General features: G+C 45.8%; 1 protein-coding gene and 1 long non-coding RNA gene across 5 annotated transcripts in view; both read left to right on the forward strand.

Moving 5' to 3' along the window:
- Positions 1–16,773, forward strand: part of LOC137860166 (uncharacterized) — a 37,186-nt gene extending 20,413 nt beyond the window's left edge. Inside the window, exons 2-3 of the long non-coding RNA XR_011098755.1 lie at positions 8,244–8,696; positions 15,136–16,773. This is a non-coding gene — a long non-coding RNA (uncharacterized lncRNA). The remainder of the gene's footprint in view (positions 1–8,243; positions 8,697–15,135) is intronic.
- Positions 16,774–19,918: 3,145 nt separating this feature from the next.
- Positions 19,919–22,431, forward strand: part of NEGR1 (neuronal growth regulator 1) — a 260,822-nt gene continuing 258,309 nt past the window's right edge. For 2 of the 4 annotated variants that reach the window (XM_068690070.1, XM_068690071.1), the window contains exon 1: positions 19,920–20,314. In XM_068690070.1, coding sequence (XP_068546171.1) covers positions 19,998–20,314 — 317 coding nt within the window. In that variant the 5' untranslated portion in view covers positions 19,920–19,997. Of the gene's footprint in view, positions 20,315–22,431 lie in introns of all 4 variants that reach the window. The other 2 variants (XM_068690073.1, XM_068690074.1) reach the window with 2 other exon arrangements.

Genomic DNA, 22,431 nt, shown 5'->3' on the forward strand with positions numbered 1-22,431 from the left:
AGCCCTGGCAGTGCTGAAGCCGGTGTTTCTGGGTGAATTCACGTGCCAGCCCACTGTGGGGCTTCATCCCAGCTGGGACCCAGCTTCAGATGGGTACACTGGTAAATTTGGAAGCGTGCTACTGAGCTGTGCCTTTCTCTTCCTTATGAAAAATGATCAGAAGTCTCTTTCAATATCCATATTTAAGATGATTTCATCACATATATTTAGAAATCTAAATATATGAAAATCAGTATATCAAAGATTAGAAAACTTGCGCATGGAAGACTGCAAGAAAAAGGGGACATTCTGATTTTTCAAGTCTAGTTCAATTAAAGTTCATAAAAGTGGGAAGGAGCTAAAAGATAAATGTCATAGGAAAAGTGAAACTATGTTCAGGATTTTAAATGATCAAAGCACTCTCTTGAACAGTCAGTTGTCAAATTCCGGTGCCGTGTCAGAGCTCTTTGTGCCAGTCCTGAAGTAAAAACAAAATATTGGTGATGTTCTGAGATATGAGCAAAATCATTCTTTGCTTTGGGCAAATATAGGAGGTAGAAACATTGCTGCTTATTAGGAGATTTCCCCCCTTAAAATATGTATTTTAACTGTCTAGATACAGTGTTCATTACTGCAGGCAAAATGAAATCTACACACATTGAATTGCCTCTGGCTAGCAAATATATTTCTGGGGTACACAATGTTTTAAGCAGGTAGCACAGAACAAGGCTGCAAGCCAATCTGTCTATAACTAATGGAGTATTCACAGCATACTTATAGCAAAATAATTTTAAAAGAAAAGTCACCTGCCAGTCACTAACAAGCATGCAGATAAACTTTAAAAAAGTGATTTCTATAGAAAGATTTACAGTGGAAGCACAAATAAAAATCAAATCTAGCTTATTAAAAAGATCTCTAGTCCATGCACCCACTTACTAAAACATCCATCAATTCAGTATGTTTTTAATAAGGCAGAAGATTTGATGACTAAAAACTGTGGTTTGTGAAGAGTTTTAGTTTTATTTGACCCAGACTCTTCATCTGAATTTGGTCAAGGCAAGTGTTTAGTCTCATTGCACCATTCATAGAGTGGGCTTGGTGAGAAATGCTTCTCCTCTGTGAAGGGCTTTAGATTTTCACATGAAAAGTGTTAACAAATACACCTGTGTTTGCAGGCCTAGCCTTAAATAATGGCTTCTTTCACGCTTCCCGAGGACTTTCTTTGAAATCTACTGCACAGTTTGGAACAATAGAGACAAATCTTGCTGTAGTGTGTGGTCCTTTCAAAAGTACAAATCTTCATCCATTGTTGCAACTCTATTTTTACTCCGTGTATTAGTCAGCATCACTCTGTGCCAGAAATACAGTTGTAAATCCTGGTAACTTCAGAAAAGTGTCTTCTGTTTTGCTTCCGTGTGACGTAAGCCTGACTAGATCATGCCTAAATATTATTGGTAAGAATGACCCCAATAAATATAAAGGATATTTCTTAACCCATATAGGTTAGAAGATTAAGTGGGAGAAAAGGGAGTGAGTGAGAAGTATGTGCTACCACTTGTGAAGGCATCTCCATTCTCTGATGTTCAGAATTGTAAGCTCAGCTCATGGTTCCTGTTCTCAGGTGATCTTGTAGAAGCATTTGAAATATTTTCATAAATATTTAACATAATAGGTGTTAGCTGGGCATAAGACGGAGGAAACCATTGATTACTTCAGTCTGAATGGGGCTGCATTGAATGTCCAGACCAAGCCTTCAAGTGACAGAAGTCTTGTCCTCTAACAAATTTCTTACAATCAATGGGGACAAAAATCCAAATTAAATGAAAACATCTAGAACCACAGATGCTGAAGCCCAACTATTCTCCTATTTTTCCCTGACAACTTTTGATATCCTTATCCCTTTTGACTTCTCATTTATTCCAATGGAAAGCAGAGTTTATAAGAGAATCCAGCTGTGGATGTTCCTCTGTGAGTGGCTCTCTCTTTGAAGAGGAGCTGAATGTGCTCCTGTAGCTCACCCCAAGCATGTGCCTGAATGATCACCCACAGCTGCACTGAGGGCAGCTCTGTTTCCTGAGAGTATTTGCTGAATGTGCTAAGGCACTGAAATAATAAGAACATATATTAGCCACACAGAGGTTATCTTGCTAGTCATAGTCATCGTGAACACTCCAAAATACTTTCTTGGGCTTGAAAGGCATTATTGCTGCCATCAGTTATCCGGCTGCATGAAGGCAGTTGAAAAATGAGCACACTTCTGTTCATTTTAATAAATAGATATTAAAAGGCTCAGAGGAGATGTGCCTCTAACCTGAAACAATGCGACAAACTATGCAGATGGCTTGTTTTTAAATTTAATTGATGGGCTTCGGTATTAGGATGGGCTAACATTAAAGGCATCTGGTGTTATTAATATTTCTGGTAAATACCTAGGCTTTTTTGCTTTTATCCACACAGACACCTAATATGAAGGCAATCTGTTTTCTGATGCTCTCTTCACCTCATCTGCTAGTGCACTGTTAAATACTGATAGCATCGGCGCAGGTAATGAACTCAGCTCCTGGCCGATAATATTGTTTATCATATTGACAAATGTATAGACTTCATGAATAGGTTTTGCTATTGCTGCACAATAGCGAAAATGTCTTGTGGAAGATCTCCCGAATTTCGTGCCTGACACCCACAACAGATGAGTATTAGGGCAATTGGGGTGACAGGCTCATTAGTATTTTGAGAGAGTGAGAAGTGGAGAGAAGCGGTAATGTGGAGATGCAGTCAGCGCATTTCAAACAACAGCATGTGCAAACATGAGCCACAAATGCATGGAAGAAATTCCCAACTGCTTTGCACCTTCAGAATACATGGCTGGGCTGTGCCCCTAGCTTGAGCTCTCAAGACGTCAGCCAAAACCTATCAAAGTATTACTGCACATCCACTAACCTGCAAGTGGCTGTACAGGCACCAGATGTTTCACCATACCAGTAACAGCGATGTATACCTGGGCATTGTCTGAACCACCAGCGTGATGCATGGGGGCATCAAGATGTCTAAATGTCACCAAGGTGTAGTGTCCCCAGGTACGGCCCTGTAACCCTTTAATCACAACCTCCATCTTCACAGTAAGCTCAGCTGTCAAGTCATTGCTAATTTCAATTTAAAGATGTTATTGCCGGTGTAAATCTGGCTATTATGTAGCCTGCGTCTTGCCAAGAGGTTGTTATCTCTTTCTTCTAGTGCCTCAAGTGTAGATAAGGAGATCTGTTTGTTGCCTCGTTGCCTTTCTGAAAGATAGTATTGCTGACAAGAAGTCAGTTGTGCAACGCTCCACCTAGCACTGAGTTGTTGGTCAATAAAAGCCAACAAATCAGATCTGAGTTTTATGGAATTAATCTGTAGCAGCTAATGCTAACTGTGCTTCCAGATCAGGTCCCAGCTTGATTGTTCTGGCTGCATCCAAGCTGCTGCGAAAGGAAACAATCTGTTCCGATATTGTGAAGCCATCTTACTTTGTTTAATGGTGAGAGAAGTTTCTTTGTCCTTTTCTACGTTGTTCTCCCTTGGCCAGCTGCAGGAATTGCCCCTATTGCTTTGTATGGTTTCTGCAAAGACTCTCACAAAGTGATAGCATTATTACAACGTTTCTTAGGGGGCTGCCCTGGTACCTGGGGTCTGAGCTGAGATTAACTGTGTGGTGTGACTGGTGAGAGACACCCGTTTGGTGTGAGAAGCTCTTGGTGCAAGAAATCCCATCAGTGCGCCACGTCCAGCGCTTCGCCTCGCTCCTCCTGGCAGCAGGGGGGATGCTCCTGCTGCTGCCCTCCTGGCCAGGCAGCCTGGGAGAGGGAGGTGTAGCAATGAGCGGCATGCAGCACCCGCCTGTTTTAATTAGAGATGTTGTTACCGTGTTTACGTCCCCACAACTGGGTGAGCCTTCTAAAGAAGACTTCGGGAACATCGATCTAGTGCAAGTCGCGTCATGCACTTGGCACCGAGCAGAGGGTGTGGCTGTGCTAAGGCTTGCTGGTCTCTTCAGAAGCAACTCTTTCAAACTGAAAAAAAAAATAGATTAAAAATAATACAATTCTGTATTGTTTATCCTTTATTTACTGGATATCCATGCAATGAAAATATCAGATATAGCATTGGGCTAAATTCCACTATTTTTAGATTTGCCTCACTGGGATACTTCCCATGTAAGGTGATACCAAGTTTAACTGAAAATCATTCTGGTTCATTCTGTTTTTTTCCTGACTTTAAAAAAAAAAAAAAGGAACCAAAATCATTGGATAAGAACCTTTATTACAAGTATTTTTTGTAAAACACTTTTTCTGAATAAGTTCTACAGCAAAAGAAAGGAATTAAGTTGTCACTGAGCTTATTAAATGATGGATTTTTTTTAATGAATTTTTCCACTTATGCATGTTTGAAATATATATTGATGCCAAAGATCAAAATCTTTCTGAAATTTGAGAGGGAAAGAAATCTGTTTTGAAATTCACCTGTCAAGCATTCGTGCCATGTGGGATCTTGAAGACTAGCAAAACTTTCATTGGATATTAACCTAAATAGGCATCTGGGAGAGGCAGGAGCAGCTTCCACTGCCTCTGAGCCATTTGGGCATCTCTCCTTCTGGACTTCCAGAGCTGTGAGGCTTTGTCGTGGTACCCAGTATCAGGATCTTGACATCCAAAGGGATGTGTAAAATAATAATCCTACACGTGTTGTGGTTCACACAGGAAACGGGACCTATTCTGGAACAATAAAACATTGTCCTGATGTCAATTCCCAAGTAATAAAAGTGAGGAGACAATTATAATGAGCTTTTCCAACAGAAAAGTTTTTGTTGTTGCGTAGAAATCTCTGGCTGCTATCTCTTGCAAGGAGAGAAGTAAGACTGATGGGCTATAAAGCCAAGAACGGATAAAAATTGACTGTATGACAGAAAAGCCTATTCACAGGATCATAATACAGCTTGCTTAATTAGATTACAGCCAAAAAGTAACATCCAGGATCTGAATACAAGTAAATAAAATAGTGTTTTTGCTGTTAGCCCACTGGCCCGCACAGGCCATAATGCACAGGAGGTGCCGAAGTTCTGCCGTGGGACCCTGACTGTTTGCAGGGCACTGGTGACACATGGTAAAACACATGCAAACTGTGCTGCATAGCCAATACAGTGCATGACCAACACTTGTAACAACTGCACAAAATGTTTTTTTACTTAAGTAATTACATTTTTCCTGTAAGTGCCACTGAAGTTTTGCAATTTTTCATCAGTCAGTTTTTGTTGAAATTCATTTTCCATAGAAGTGCAAGCCACCTCTGCTTCTTGGTGGAGCTGCCTTTCTGTAAATCGTTCCCAGTGAGTTTCCCTCTATGGTCTCTGGAAAAGTGATTTTGTTTTTTTTTGTATCTCTATAACACTGGTTGCTAATAATTAGAGTTGGTTTTAATGCTTCATTGTGATTACGCTGCAGTAAGGCCAGCTACATATTCACAAGTGGTAGGTTTAAATGCCTCGTACCAAATAAGCCTGAGGTTTATTTAGCTGAAATGCTAAACAGCTAAATTTAAGTTTTTAACTAAAATAAAGGCCAACTTTTTCTGTGGCCATAGAAATTGTAGTAAGAGCTCTTCTTTTTTCTTGTCACTTTCCTTTCTTATTTCCAGCACCCTAATGTAAGTATTGACAAATTAATTCTATGTGATTGATACGCTTATTTTGAGTTAGTCTTTGCAGAATGTGAGCTGCAATGCTGTTCTGTTTTGCATTTGCAGTTTGCAAGTAGAGGCAGGAGAGGAACGTGCTCCAGCCTCGGTATCTGGCAGGCTCCTGCAGTAGAAGTCACGCGAGGTGGAGTTTTCCTGCAGCGAAGTTAAAAATGTCACTGGCGAAGTGGCACCCAGCAGAGTCCTCTGAGCATTGGGCTTAGAAAGGAAAGTAAATCGTCCTCAGAGAAATGGGTGCGGAGATGGGAGCAGGGAGGTGAGGAGGCACAGGCCGGTGCTGCTCCCAGAGGTGCCAGCTGGAGCAGGAGGAAGGACGTGAGCACCAGAAGGGCCTCCTCAGAGAGGCGCCGTGCCTTCCCGCTGTGTCCCTGGGTACGGTACACGCAGAGCTTTCCTTGGCACTGCTGCCGTGAGTGTTTAGTGGTTCTTAACAGCACCTTGCTTAAACCTCACCTGTGTCCACTTTAAAATCAGCGGATGAGATGCTGTTATGCTGCTCAGTTGCCGTGGCAGCTACAGGGATGAAGTTCAGTCTCAGGCTGATCTCAATGCTCAGGCCGCTCTGAAGGCACGTCACCCCTCATCCGTCCCATGTCACACGCGGGGTAATGCTTGTGACATGGGCTCTGTCTGCTGGGAGCGCAGCAGCACCGAGATGTTACGTATCGCTCTGCTGATGAATGAAGCAGCCCGTAAAAAAAATAAAAAATGAAGTAACTGCCTCCAATCTGTCAAAACTTCCGTGCTTCCAGAGCCTTGCAAGAGGCCCGGGACACGTTCTGGTACCCCATCTGACCTTTCCTCTAGCTGTCACAAACCAAGGAACAAAACGTCTGACTTTCATGGTAATGCTGCCCTGAATTACCATGCTTCTCATGAAAGCTGTGCATCAATGTGCAGAGCTGCTGTAGTGCAGGGGTTACACAGCTTCCGAGACCATACAGATTTTGCATTTTCAGAAAAAGGCTGTGCTAAATAGAATGTCACTGTCATTGACATAGCTTAAGTCTGCTTTAACTTTTTCCATGAAACAGTTTCTGCAGTAGAGGTTTTTGAACAATGCTGTTCTTTCAACAAAAACTACTCAAGCACTTGTTAAGAGAAATAATTCTTTGACCAAAAGTGCTCAGTTGTCAAATGTTGTCTTGGATTTCTTTTTGCTAGAGCATTTTCTTTTCATAAATACCATTGCTGCCACTCACCTGCTGTAAATAAATCACTGCCTGTGTAAAGTTGAGACACTTCTGCTTCAGCCTGTTTTGACTGGAGTCGGTAACAAGGAGCTGCCTCCCGAGCCTGGAGAGCCAGGTGCAGGAAGGAGCGGTATTTCTGGAGTTACGGTGCTTGGGTTCTTTGGAGTGGTTTATTCGAGCCTCATTTGGAGGGGGTATTGACCTATCTGATGCAAACAACGTGATAAAAAGCTGGTGCTTCTTCCATCTTCCTTATGCGGTGTGGCCGCCATCCCTTCATGCTGTCAGCGGGACTGCAGGCAGGCAGGCAGCAGCTTTTCCTCTGACATTTTCTGTCTCCTAGGAAGTGGAAGTTGGGCTCCCTTTTCTTATAATACAGCAAAGGTTAATTTGTTCTAGGCTTAAGGGAACAGAAATTTGTTCGATCAATTTTTGATCATCACATGAGTGGTTAGAAGCTGACTATTCAGAGATGCTATAGCATTAAAGTCAGCTCCCTTCCTTGCTGACCTCCGTTTCGGCTCTATGTCAGAGCCAGGGCTGTTTTTACATATGGTGCCTGAAATCTCTCTGAACTCCCCTTCCCACCTGTTAACTTGTTAGGAGGCTTAAATCTGGGGCTGTGGGTAAAGTTTCATCCATTCAATGTGAGAAAATAGGATGGCTGTATAGTTGCAAATATAGATCTCTCTGATTTTATTATTTTTTTTTCCCAAAATGTATTTAATTAGAAGTCTCAGGTGTAATTGCAACAGGATTTGGGGGGGTGAAAACAAAGTTTTCTTGAAGCAACTTACCAGCAAATTAGTGGCAGTGCGTGTTTTGGATCCCTGCTTGTTTCAGTCAGTCCTCTTCTCGTGACACCTGCCTCTGTAAATGCAGGCAGTACCACAGGCTTCTCAAAGAGGGCTGGATAATGACTTACTCCTGCACTTCTTGATTTCAGCACACAGTGAGAATAAACTCCAAAAAATATTTCCTACTAAGCGTTACTTATAGGGCTAAGACAGTAGAAATTCAAGAGTTGCAGTCGTCTTTGAGGATGTGTGAAAACGTGAGAAAGTAAAGGGATGCCAGGGAAGAGCAGAAGAGAGCACAGTCAGGTAACAGGAGGTTTCTCAGTGCCTGAGATAAAGCTGTGTATTGGAGACCAGTGTTTAAGAAAACTTCTGAAAATATATTAGCAAAATAGTACGTTTGCCAGAATTACCTTCTTGAGCTAGTTTGTATTAAAATACATCTTTTTTTAACCTTTTTATTTCGATAAACAATGGAGACTGTGCACAGTCCATACAGGAACACCTGTATAATACACAATGTGGTTTTATTTTAATTTCCTAGGTGTCTGAGCAAGTTTCCCAGCATATTGGGAATTGCTTCCATATTCCTTTCCTGGCGTAACCACCTGCCAAACCTGGGGGCAGCCTGTGGTGGGGCTGCAAGAAGCGGGTCCCCAGCTCCGTCACCTGGCTCCAGCAGCAAGCCCTGACACACGCCTGTCCTCTGTGGATGCTCTGGGACTGATCACCAAGAGGAGAAGGAGAGGGCTGGACCTTCCTGGCCCACATGCTGGTGCCGTTCTGTGCAGACCACACCAGATCACCAAACCTGCTGGCAGAAAACCACTCTGTGAGGCTGTGGGAAGGCTGCCGAGTGGGAAATGCAGCGGTGAAAATGCCCAGCCCTAAGGGCAGAGGGGAAAGTTGCAGTTCTAGCTCCAGAGGTGCTGCTGCCCGCTGCTTCACTCCTGGCACCACCTGAGAGAAGAGAGCCGTCACTGGGATTGGTGCTGAGGTAAGGAGCCTGACTTTTTCTTATAAATGATGTATTTCAGTAATGTGTAGTCACTGCACAGCAGGAAAGGAGCACTGGTGGTACTCTAGGATAACACAGGAGAGCCCTCAGGGCTGTGAGGGGGGCACAAGGCAGTTCCATGCACTTTGCTGAGTCTCGCTGCCTTCTGCTGCAGCCGGCAGCTCTCTGCGAGCCCTGGTGCTGGCTTTGGCGCTGTGCTTTCACAGTGACTCTGCTCTGCTCCAGTGCTCCCCTGTGCACAGCTGCCAGCTGTGTGGCGCCTCGTGTTCTTGTTGGGGAGTCACTCCTGCCTGCTGCTTTACTGGGAACGCCCTCTCAGAGAAAGCTGTGCTGCTGCTGCTCCTTGGTAGCCTGACAGTGGGATTACTGAATGCTGTGTCTCCCAACAGAAACAGTCCCTCTGCATGAGTAGAAATGGGGTGATGCAGTTATATGGTAGGCCTTTCCTGTAGAAAAATGACGTTTATCCTCCAAGGCAATCCTTTTTGGTTTCTTTTTTTTTTCTTTTAAGGAAGTGAAGAGGATAGAACTTGTCCTGTAACAATACTGCAAAAAAAGTGATAGATATACAGATAAATGATATACTTTTGTAGAGTGAATGATTGAGTTCTTCACAGATTATTTGTAATTGCAGAAGGGGAGTCCATGGTTTAGTTAAAATAGGGGTGATGGCAGGACGTCACCGTTGCAGGTTCTCTGGCCAGAATCGTATCCACGCCTGGCACACTTACAAGACCACATAACAAGTGAGAATTTGTGCATTGTTGTATTTCTTTGAGCAAGGGAAAACTTCTGTGGCCTTTTATTTCACCTATTTTACACTTCTGTGTGTTGGGGCAGGGGTTTTGCGATCTCTGTGTTTTATCAGCGTGTACAGTTAACTTTGTGTGAGTGTTGGTGAAACTTGTTATTCTTCAGGTTTTTGTTTTTTTGAGTTAAATCATTTTGGTAGCATTATTTAGTGGCACGATACATTTATTCTGGTTTATAGCATTCCTATTAAGATACTCTTCACAGCCCCCCCCAGTTCTGCATCCCACCTTGTTACTCTTACTTTGCCCACCAGCCCAGTGCATCTGAGCACTTCAGCTCCGGGTGGTTTGATCATGCATTAATACAGAATGGTTCATCTACATAAGAGCAGTAACTTTGTCTTAGGGCTGAGTCGGTTATTTCATTAATGTGGTCACCCTTGTATCATCTGCAGATTTGCTGCAGTCCTGGTTTTGATTTTGTTGTTGACTTTTGATCCATCCTTTGAAGCAGCAATGAGTGCGCTGCTACCAGCGCAGAGAAACGCTGCTCCTCTCTGCTCGTCTGTCTGCGAGTGATGCAGGGAGCTGCAGAGAGCTGCCAGTACACCTCCCAAACTGGGGGAGGCCAGGTTTGGGCCCTTCATCTCCTCTGGCTTCTGTGTTCTTCCTTGCACGTGTGTTAATTTCTCCACAGCTTGTGGGTTTCCAGGTGCTGTGTTACCTGCAGTGTAAATTCCACTAATAAATCCTGACTTCTGCAGCAATGTTAGGAACCGTATGCTGATTCTTGTACCTCAGGTACCTCGTAACTTCTGGGAATTGCGTGTGGATGATACGGTATTACTTTTGTAGTGGAGGTGTTATTTCAAACCGCTTGACTAATTAGTAACAAATGATTAGAATTTGAATATCATTTCCCAGATTTTGCCCTGGGCAGACACACTGCTCTTAAGCCTTCTGTGTTTTATTTCCTGGAGGGGGTAAAATGCTGCTGGCATTCATTCCAGCTGCTCATTCTTCTGCCTTTCCACATACTTGGAAAAGCCACAATCAGGATTTCTAGGATTTCAGTTAAGCCTTGAAATTAAATCCCGGGTTATTTAAAATTGTAATTGCTACGTTGTTGAAGTTGGTTCTTTTCTCCTTGATCTGTCAGTCTCAAGCATTTGAACCTTGCATGCCTGCAGTAGGTAGAATATCTCTGCCTGCATGCCAAATAATTGCATTAGTGCTTCCAGTTTGGCATTGTCTGTGATTTATTCTTGGCTAGATTTAGCTCACCTATGTATCGGAGATTACTATTTATGCCATAAGTTCATCCTCTTATTTGTGATGCTTTCCAAAAACAGTAGTCGTGAAAGCCAGTAATTCTTCCTGAGAGCCAAACAGGTTAAGTGAATGCTGAATTTGAATAGGCCTTCCAAGCTGAGTTCATAAATCTATGAAAAAAGGAAGTTGCTGCTGGTTTGGTACCTGAAGATGTGCGTTCTCTGAATGGGCGGCGGGAAATACGAAGTACAACGAGGGGATACAGCCGCGTGGAGGCGGCTGCTATCATACACATTGCTGTGCCGTGCTGCGGGCTCCATGCTTTAAAATAGAAATTGAAAAATTAGAAAGATTTAAGGAAAATTATGACAAAGAATGAATGAAGGTCTGAAAAACATGCCTTTACAATTATGAGCTTGAGACTAAATCTGAAGGTTTGATTATTGCCTACAAGCACCTGCATGAGGAAGCCTGATGGCATCACGATTCCTTAATCAAAGGTACACCACGAGCTGATGGCAAGAGCAAAGCCACCCCAGGAAACACTGAGAATATCATTTCTGGTAAGAGTGACCTACCTAGAAGCAACTTAGATTCTCAGGCACATGCATTTTGTCTGTTTATTTTTAATCAACATTTAATCGCTTTTAAAGCAAACCTGCTTTCCCAATATTCTGCATTTCAAGATTGAGTTCTTGGTGTCTCAAAGCATAAGCTCACACGACAGTTTTTCTCTCAACTGGAGCACTAATAGGAGTGTATCTGGTTACTTAATTTCATGATGTTGGTGGCTACATATTAGCATTAGACCTTTGTCTTCATGTCAAACATGATTGAAATCAATCAACCGTTTGCAAAGCTGTTCGTGGTAGATAGGCTGCAAATACAAACATATCTGGTGACAGAAGCATCATTTCCTAAAAGACAAGAAAAAAGAGAAGATATGCTAAGGCTTCAGTGGGTTTATGTTTGATGCAAAATAGTTTGTGGTGGTATGGCCATGCAAAATTATTTTATTGATACTTTAGTTTAAAAACAGTAATTCTAAACTTTCTAAGTTAACCGAGATGTTCACTTTTAGGATAATAATATCTGACTCAGTCTTTTAAAGTTCCTCTGATTGAGAACAGAGATTTGTTACTTAAAAATCTGCAAACGAGTGCTTCATTGGCAGGTGTACTAGTGATCGTTCAGGTGTTTTGTTTTGTTTCTTTTGAGTAACTGAAAATGATTGTCTTTAAATGATGTTGAGATGCTTCTCCTCAAAATTTAGCCTTTCAAACAGATCGATCGATTTATCCATATCAACCTCAGCAGTGGTCTGTCTCCGTGTTACACGGGGCCAAGATTTGTTAAGAGTATTTCTGATTTGCTCTGCATGAAATGTCCGTTTGTGTGCATAAGCAAGCATAGCCAGGTAAGTTATGTACCAGAAATAAAAGCGTGTGTGTTGGCAAGATGCACTTTTTTTGATGCATGCAGCTTGTTTTGTAAGTCTACTGTACACTAGCAGATTGTGGTTCATTTCTCGTGGTTATTTCAATTTATTTGACAGATACAGTATCTTCTTAAAATGCTGCACCGAGGACGGACTGTGAGCATTCAAAATATGAGCCAGACAACTTGCCTGAGATTGGTTAGATAAATCAAGCTTTGTGGTGGTTATTTTGTGGCTTTGCTTCTTCTACTGTTAAATTTCTTCTCGTACAAATTCTTTATTGTTCAGAAGGATAATTGGTCTCTGATAATGTGACCATGAAATTCCATTTCCTTTCTTGGCCATAAGCGTGGCCAAAGTTGAGTTCATTTTCGTTGTTTTATTCATGTGTTTTTCCTAGTAACGTCATAACTCTGTTCTTATTATTGAATCTAAATGGAGCAGGTGCATTTTCACTTAAAAACACTGTGAGAAGCCGAGATTGATTTCTCAGGAAAGTGATCAACCTTTCTGATGGCTGGTTTCTATCCACCACAGCCGTTCCTCAAAGGTTCCCAAGCCCCTGTTGCTAGTATTGAAAAAAAAAAAAATGACTGATATGCAAATGTTGTTTCCTACAGATTCCAGCAGTGCTGCGATTCAAGCATCAATTATGGAAGTGCTATAAGGCATTTCTTTGTACCATCGCCCAGAGATTTACAAAGTTACTACCTGGAGATTCCTTAGGTTTTTAATCCTAATACCTGGGGAGAAAACATGCAATCCTCACAGACTGCCAATCTAATGTTTTATTAACGAGATTAAACAAGTAAGCTAAATTATACATGTAAATCAAATAGAGAACAGAGCGGGCTAATATGAAGTCAGCACACTAATCAATTTATCAAGTTGGTTTATTTGATATGCTGTGATCAGTGGTCTTTATTTTCTTGTTCTAAAGTGCTGCGTGCCCTCCTCCCATCCGTTGGAAAAAATCATTTCCTCCCACTTCTGCTTTTGCTACGGGATAACGGGCCCAGTGAATAAGGAAAGAACTGCATGGCAATCCACTTGATTCTCGGATGTTTGATGTCTTCCTGCAAAACACCTTTTATAAGGAAAGCTGTGAGAAGAACTAGGGTGATGAAGTTGCTGTGGAATGGGTGTGATGGTTCAGAGCATCCGATGTGCAGCAGGCACCGACAGCTCGGCTCAAATGGCACAGTGTGCACAGTGTGCCTCGGGGTCGCCGGCTGTGGGCTGGGGGCGAGCCCGTGCTTGAGAAACAGACCGAGGGTGGCTCGGAGGACGCCTGCACAGCGGCTGCTCCAGGCAGCACGGAGCTGAGTGGGATTGAGCAGGGCCTGAAGCGGCTTCACAGCAGAGTAAGGTCTGCCCAAGTGGCATGAAAGCAGCAGGGACAACGGCACTGTGAACCTGTTAGAGGGGCCCCAGAAGACACCAACAAGGAAGATGGGTGGGGTATGAGTGTAGATGGGGTGAATATAGTTTGATTAGCCTGAAGAATTAAAGAATAATGCTCTGGATGAGCAATCTGAACATGGCAAGGTCTCCTGTTCCCAGACAATGAGTGTATACTCCTTATTGTGCTTTAAAAAGAAGAAACAGATAATTTAAAAAATCCCATAATATTATAGTGTAGGTAATCTCCTCCCAAAGGAGTGTAAGTGATACTCCTGGATTTATTTTTTTTAATTCTACTTTCTCACTCAGAAAATAGGGGGTAGAGTCCCTTGTTGCAATAATAAGGGTAGGGTAGATAATTATAACACTGGGGGATGCTTTTTGCCCTTCCATCAGACCCACAACAAGGGTTTTTATCGGCAGGCAAAAGCATCCTAACTTCTCCGATGCCTCCTGCCCTGCGTATGCAGTCTCTGCCCTTCCATCCTGCGAGGCGTGTGAGCTTTAGGAGCTTTTCTCCCAGGGCTGAGACATTTGCGAGCGGTGTCAGAGGTTATTGAGACAGAATGCTCCCTGATGAGCAAATGAAATCCTAACGTGGAAGTATGATCTGGACTGTCGAGCACACATTCACAGGTTGTCCACACTTGTTAAGTTTTGACATACAGCACATCCTGGCTGGTTTGAGTTATCAGCCCTGGCTGCAACAGCGAGGGATCCCAATACGAGCTGGTGTGAAATACGAATGTCTAGGTTAGGAAATAGGATTTGAACCTGCTCGTTTCAGTAATGACCGTTCTGCACATCTCCAGCCTGAAAAATATCAAAGGAGCAACTGTGGCCTGTTTATAAGTTTAGAATATATTGCAGATAAAAAAAAAAATTAGTTTTTTAAAATGACCTTCTGACAGCAGCAAGAACACACAAAACAATAAACAAAACACAACCTTTTGTGCACTTCCCTAACACTAAAAGCGTTTGCAAGCACTACGTCATGCTGTTCCACTAAGTGCCTTGACTTGTCTCAGGCACGGAGAGTTGTAAACGCTTGCAACACAAACTCCACATTTCCTTTCTGCGCTCCACTTCAGACCAAACAGCGAGGGTGTTTACTGCCTGCAGAACAGTAGCCACAAGACATATTTCGTGCAGGGCTTGTCTCATCTTAAACTTTTTTTCAAGTTACCTTTCCACATAACCAGCTCTGTTCCTCACCTTTGTGATTCAAAGAGCTCCAAACAGTTAAGAACAAACAAAAAACAACAAAACTTCTGTACATATTTGGAACCTATTTCTCTGCAGAGTTCTTCTGTATGAAGCTTCTTGTGGATGTTTTCAAACTGCACTCCCTTGTATGCCTTAAAATAGGAAGATGTAGGCTGATCATAAGTTGACAGTATTATCTATGTATTTGGCATCAATATTAGCGAGCTGCTGTCATTTGGCAATTATTTCCATAGTATACCATATGGTGAAGAAAATGTTTTCATTCACCCACATATGACTACATTTTTGCTGATAGCCTTGTACTGTGTGCAATCTTATCCCACAGAGGATTGGTTAAGCCAACCAAGAACCCAAAGAGGCACGTGTGCTTCTGTCAGGCAGGAGAGCCGAGATGTCAGAACGAGGATCTTGAATGCGAGTGGAATTGCCGTGCTTCTCTCGTGCTAAGAAAGCTGATTTACAAGGCCCTGGGTCAGTACTGCTCTTCCTGCTGCCTCCATAAATGCTAAAGAAGAAATCGTTCCATTTTTTTTTTCTTGTTTCCCTGCACTGTTGAGTTTCCCTGCTTGAATAATGATGGACGTGAGATGGAAATGACTTATGCCTCGTGGCTTTCAGTGTATATCGCTGTGCGTGTAGCACGTCCCTGCACTGCGAGGGGGGGAATGCGGCACAAGTCAAGTCTTCTCAGACATGAGAGAATCCGGAGAAGTGACATTATGAACGCCTTGTGCCTGAGAAAGGTATAATTAGAGCTTGTGTTTTATAAATAGGCACCCATAGATTCATTCCTCCTTTGAGAATTCTTTATTATATGCATTTTTTGATGTTGAGTATGGGCTGAGCTTGTTCTGCAGCCGTGTTCTATCAAGTTATAAACTCAGAAAAGATGACTCAAATCTCGGGATATTAGAGCCCATTTGTTCTGGTGCTAAAAGAACGACTTTTTACAGCTAGTAGGTGCTAGCTTATACGATAGCGCACCAGGATTCTTGCCGTTTCTGAAGTACAGGAAATAATTTTGGAGAATATTTTACTGAGCCCTTCTGTATGCAGTCACATTCTGGATTATGCAGAAAATGGAAAATGCATTTTATGGAAATTTCAGCATTTGCTTTCAATTGTGCTAGCAAAAACCACACACTTTTAGTACATGTACATGATTTCTGAGGTTATCTGTGGAAGAGATACTTATTTAAAAGGAAATTTCTGTTAATTTCAATGCTTGGCAAAATCACTATTTACATTTTTATATACAGTATTTTTTAAAAAGTAGATACTTGAAAAGAGCTATACAAACTTTTTTATTTAAAGACATGAAAGTTGTCTGTCTGTGTTTTCTGAGGTTTATCCCATTCTTAACTTTCTCTGCAACCTCCCCTTTCAATTGAAATTTTCAGAGAATGCATTTTGTGGAACATTTGTGCATTGTAACTGATGATGCACTGGAACCCATCCAGATGAGCTCTTTTACACAGCAGCTCTGCGGAAACATCACAAATTGCTCTTTGAATTCTAAAACTCAAAAATTATTTGGGTGCTATAGGTTGTTTGTTCAAATTTTAGACAACTTGGAACACCATCAAAGAAGGCTAAGCTGTAGCTGCATGCTTCTCAGAAGATTTTGCACAGCAGTACAGTGTTGTCCTTACTTATGTGGTGTGTTTGTACTAGGAGAGAGGGGCAAAAAAAAAATAATAAAAATAGAGAATATTGCCTGAGAATATTAGGACAAGCTGTTTCTAATCTAATAAATTTTTTTCTTTTCTTTTTTTTTTTTTTTTTTAATTTGAAGATTTTCAATTAAAATTTGTTAACTACTGTTACCTTTGGGAATGCTTTTTTCATTACCTGGCAGATTCTACTGTTTTTTCGCCATTGTAAAATTGTTTCAAAATTCCAAAGCGTTTGTGAATTTAGACACAAGATACAACTCTGAAAATACAGAGTAGCCAAGTTTGTTTGTTTGTTTGCTCTTTGTTGTTTTTCTTCCATGTTGTTCGAAAAGACTCCAAGTTTTCCAAAATACCTATCATGTATTTAGAAAGCAGAAACAAAGTTTTTGTTACCAGGGTTCCTATCATGGCAGTTCTCAGGTGGCCGTTCCCAGACAATGTATGACATTAAAGTCATTGGGCAACTAGATTGAAATTCTTGAATACTTTTCAAAATACGTATCTCAGAAGTGAACAAATCACAAAATCAAAGCATCTCAGAATGGCTGAGGTAGGAAGACGCCTCTGGAAATCATCTGGTCCAAACATTGCACGGGATGGCATCCAGGCGGTTTTGAATATCTGCAGAGAAGGAGACTCCAGAAACTCTCTGGGCCATTGGATAGATGGGAATTACCCACCCGATTCTCATGGAGCTCTGGGTAACAAGATTTAGATATGAGCCATTAACGAGACTACAGGGCAGAACGCCTCCCGTTACCGCAGTGTGCTTGTTTCAGAAGGCCAGAGGTACCTTGGAAATGCCACTTGTGTGGATGCTGTTAGGACCTGCAATACAACACACGTGTTTCCAGCCAATGTTAGAACATGAAGAAATGGTCAACTCCTTGACCAACGCAGGGGCTACTAGCTATCGGTGGTTCTGTCCAAAGGACGCAAAAATGAAACCAGCTGGAATTTGCTGTGACCAGGTATTAGGATCTGACTGAACTGGCAGAACTCACTGAAAATCAGCCGCCTGCCAGCTCCCCGCTGTGCCACGCGAGGGGCATCCAGGGGCAGGTTACTGCGCCCAAAAGCAGCGCCTGGCTCCATGCAGAGCAGGCAGGGTACTGCAGGGCTCTGCCCTCAGATGCCTGAATTACTTGTTACTCTGCTCGTGATGAATGCTACCTTCAGGACGCTGACCGAACATACCCAGTCTCAGAGTTTTTTTTCTAGTCATTCAGCTTCCATCTTCTGTCACTAGCATTAAGACGTTCAGGAGAGGAAGAAAATAAACAAAAAGGCAAGTGTGAAGTTTGTGAACCAGTCTTGAATATCTGTGCAAACTGTCAAACAAGTACTTGCAAACCACCAATACATGTAGCTGTTCCAAATGACTCCAAACAAAAATACACTGCCGAATCACAGGAAATATCATACGGCCTCACCGCTGCTCTGTGTGAAGTACCCAGCTCCTTGAGGAGAAACTAACATGCTACACCAGCCACAGGGCAGTCACAGCAAACTAGCTGAAGTGGCAGAGTGTGTCTGTGTCCCTGTGCCATGTCCATTCCCCCCCCTTCCTGCCCCTGGAAATATTTTTTCTGTGTGTGTACAGCTGGTATGAGATTATTTTTTTTTTCTGCAAGCTTCCTGGACTGGGGGGAGGTGAGGGAGATTCAGATGAAAGAATTTAGTCTCTGGAGCACCCCTGATTGGCATAGCTGTTATTGACTCCTGACCTGCTTTCTTTCTCCATTGCTCTGCAACTAGCCTGAGAGCCAGGGAACAGGAATCCAGAAGTGAAAAAAAAATATATTGGCTATTGTTGATTGAGATTTATGTGATCTTCCGTGAAATTAATAGAATGTTATTGAGGAAATGTCTTTTCTGCTCCTTATTTAAGGAGGAGCAAATTATTTGATTGTTCATTAAGGTCAAGTAAAAGCGACATCATGTGACTCATTAAAGATTGCAGAGCTCTCCCTAAAATTAGATCTCGACTATTATATCACATCTTTCACTAGATGATCCGAGCACTTAATGCATCAAAACACTTCAGCGGCTTCTCCAGCTCCCACGTGGTTACAGGGCTGCCTCTTCTCCATACCAACACGACGTGCTTGTGGAAAGCATCGCACCTTGGACAGGTCATTCCCCCAAAGACTAAGATATGTTGCTGAAGATCAGAGATACCTTCCGAAGTATTCTGTCCCAAGGACTTGGAAAAAGATTCATAGATTTGATGAATGTTGTCAGAGCTGCTGTAATAGAAATATTTTGCGTACCAGTTACACTAGGAGCCACATTGCACTGGGGACTGCAGGGTTAGGGGCTGAGCTCATGGATCTGTACTCGTTTGTGTGTTTGCTATGAAATAATGGCATTATCTAGTCTGGGTGCTTAGCTTAGTTGTTGAAAGGAAGAGCAGAAAGGCAGCCTGGAGAAACTTTTTTTCTCTCCCAACAAACAAAAAAGAAACCACCTGGTTTCAGGTTAACCTGAAAAATAGTGAAGTGTGCACTGATTTGGGAAGTGGTGGAAGGGACCATTTTGCAGCAGAGATGAAGGATTGTGCTGGTATTACACCTGGGAGACTCTGAGCAGTGGGATGGGAGCTGTGCGGAGGAGATGGCTGTTTGACTGGATGCAGCCGCTGGTGACGGTGGTGGCATGGGCCAGGCCGGTCGGTGTCAAACAGCCCCTCATCAGTGAGGGACATGGCAATGTGTGGTTAGAGGCTGTCCTGCCGGGAGATGGGTGTCCGAATGCACGGTGCTGTGTTGGAAATTCTCCTGGCAGTGTTTCTGATACCCGATGTTCAGCTCGTGCATGCAGGAGGCTCCCAGGGCTGTGCAGGGCTGGCTGAGGAGCCCTGCATGGGGCAGTGGCAGCGCAGGGAGCTGCTGGAGCTGTGTCCTGGTGGGGCTGCGTTGTGCTGAGGGCGAGTCCTCCACATCCAAGCTCTGTGTGCCGGTCTCTCCCCCTCTTCCTTTACTGAGGCAAGGGGCAGGCCCCCTGCAGCGGGGCGCAGTGAGCAAGGGCCAAGCACCCAGGGTACGGGCCGCGTGTCCCTCTAGCAGCCGGGGTTAGCGGGGGGCCGGTCGGTGCCAGCTCAGAGCCCGGACTCGGTATCTCGAGGTCTCTGCTGACCCGGACAGTTCCGTGGTGCTGTGGCTGAGCCCTGGCGGGATGCTCCCTGCTGTAAGCCGCCCGCCAGGCGCACCGGGAGCAGGGGGGGCCGTGCGGGCTGCTCGGGGCCGGGGGGCAGCGGCGGGGCCGTGCCGGGCGCCACCCGCGGTCCCCGGCGCTGCCGCCGCGCGCCCCCGCTCCTCCCTTGCGCGCGTCCGCGCGCGCGGCCCCGCTCCCCCCTTGCGCGCGGCCGCGCGCCGCCAGGCCGGTTGCCGGGGTAACGGCTGCATGGCAACGCGCCGGCAGCCCGGGGGCCGCCCGCCGCCGCCGCCGCCGCGGCGCGCAGAGCGCAGAGCGCAGAGCGGGCTCGCTGCCCTCCTCCCGCGCGCTATAGATGCTGCGGCGGCCGCCCGGGAGCAGCCACGCGCCGCGCTCGGGCGCCGACCGCGGGCAGCACCAAGGGGCCGCCGCCGCCGCCGCCGCCGGGGGCCGCGCTCGGGCGCCGCCGGGCCCAGGGGCAGCAGCGCGGAGCGGCGCGGGGATGGCGCCGCCGGTGCGGGGCGCAGGGGGCTCCCAGCAGTGGCTGGCGGCCGTGCTGCTCGGCCTCTGCTGCCTCCTGCCCCCCGGCCGCATCGCCGCGCCGGGCGGAGACTTCCCCGGGGTGGCCGCGGACAGCCTGGTGGTGCGCAAGGGGGACACGGCCGTGCTGAGGTACGGGGGGGACGGGGGGGGACGGGGGGCAGCGGGCGGGGGGCGCTCGGGAGGGGAGGGGAGGGGAGGGGGCTGCAGCCCCGAGGCCGTCCCGGAGGCTCGGCGGGGCAGGGCGGGACGGGACGGGCCCGGCCCCTCGCCCCCCGGTGCCCCCGGTGCCGCCGCCGTGTCCCGGCGAGGAGCGCTCCGAGCCCCGCGGGCAGCGCTCTCCCCGCTCCTAACTTTTCCCCGTACTTTGGTGCCGCGTTGCCGTGGTTACGGGCACCGCGGCTCCCCCGGTGCGGGGCCGGTGGCGGTGGGGCTGTGCCCGCTGCCCGGTGCCCGCTGCCCGGTGCCCGTCCCGGCGGCTGGGGCGCGCTGTGAGCGGCTCTGGGGGTGCTGCCGGCAGGGGCTGGGAGCCGGGAGCCGCCGCGCAGCCCGGCCCTGGTGCAGTAGCTGCTGAAAATACAGCAGGTGTCTGTGTCGGGCTGCTGTGTGTGTGTGTGCCGCGGCTCTGTTTGGAGGCGTCCTGAAGTCCTCGTGCTTTCTGCCTGCGGAATCGGGGAGCGAAGGGAATACAGAGATAGAGAAATACAGAAATACAGAGATACAGAGATACAGAAATCAGCCTGCCTTCCTCGTGCCGCTTCGGATCCTAAGGCTGCACAGAAGGGAGCCCGGTGAGCTGGCAGGCACGCAGGTGCTCAGCCCGTACCGAGTGTTTTCAGGACGTAAATGAACGTATATTTAGAGCCACCTCGTTCAGACATCGTACAGGTGCTCTAAAGGTCTCCTCTGGGCGGCTTTCTGCTAGATACGTGCTGTTTGCTAGGCCTGGGGTTGTGTCTGAAACTCAGCGTCTGTGCCGCTGGATAGGTTACATAAATGAAATCAGGGCTTTAAGATTAAAGCGCTGCTGTTGTCTCACGAGCGAGGGAGAATTTCTGTTTTGTGAAGAGCTGGTGTGGAAGGGAGCATGAACATCGCTGCTTAACTCCGGAACAAAGCAATTAGGTGGTGAAATAACACGGGGGTTGTAGCTGGGTGGTGTTTTTTCATTCTCTTGCTCTGTGATTAATTTCTTTCATTTCTTACGCCTTTCGCAGGCTTTCTTTCAAATAGCAGCTTGTTTTGTTTTCAGCTGGGAATGCAACTTGAAGGGGGAGTGCAGGAAGCCTACAGGAAGGCATCTTCCAAACAGAGCACGGGAGATGGGCAGAGCTGCTCGGCGTGTGTCTCAGGGTGCGCATCGGCGCTGCTCCTCCTGAGTTCTTCCTCACCAGATCTCTGTAACTTAACATGTTTAAATACACAGGAGAAGAAATGCTATCAGTGTCCTCGTTATTGGAAGCTGGCCGTTTATTTAGATGCAAATCCTGGTGAGCTGGATGAAGCAGTTTAGGGGTTAAAGAGGAGTGTTTTCTTCCAGCTCTGTAGCCCTCTGGATTTAGCTCCTCTCGGTTTCTGTAGGCTGCAGCATCCCAAGTTGGCTGCGTGCAGTAGGTCCCTGCCTCCTACTGCAAGATGGCCATCGGTGCCTTCCTGCTGCCATGTGTTGATTCACCCCTCAGCTCCTCGCTGCTCCCCGGCAATGAGGGCTCGGAAAGTTACCTCCTTACCCATTACAGATCGCACAGCGCTCCACTTAAAGCGTCTGGCGTTCTTGCTTCAATAATTAATGCTAGGAAAGGGGAGCGATTCACGTGGCTTTGAGTCAGCGTTTTGCTGGCCGAAAGAAGATCGCGGTGATTTACGAGACGCACGTTCACGTTTCCACGCACCCCCTGGCAGGGCGCATCCCACGCGGTGCCCTCGGCTGTGTGCCAACCCATGTGGGGGGCTCTGTGCCCTGCAGGGACATGGCCAGCTGCCTGTGTCAGGCCTCTGCCCGTGCGCCTCGCTCCTACCCAAAATGTGAGGGCAGGGGGCTCGTGGCACCTCCCAGTGAGCACCGCGGGGGCTGGACGCGCCGCAGCCCAGCCTCAGTCCTCGCGATCGCTTTCCATCATCGTCACTACAAACGAGGGCTGACGCCTCCTGTGAGGGTTTCCAGGTAAAGCTTCCACGTGCTCACACACAGCGCACAAACCCTGCGTGCCCCCTGCCTTACAGCAGTTGGCTCCCTCCTGTCGAGCCCA

Source organism: Anas acuta, chromosome 8 (genome assembly GCF_963932015.1).
Source record: "Anas acuta chromosome 8, bAnaAcu1.1, whole genome shotgun sequence".
In the NCBI taxonomy this organism is placed as follows: domain Eukaryota; kingdom Metazoa; phylum Chordata; class Aves; order Anseriformes; family Anatidae; genus Anas; species Anas acuta.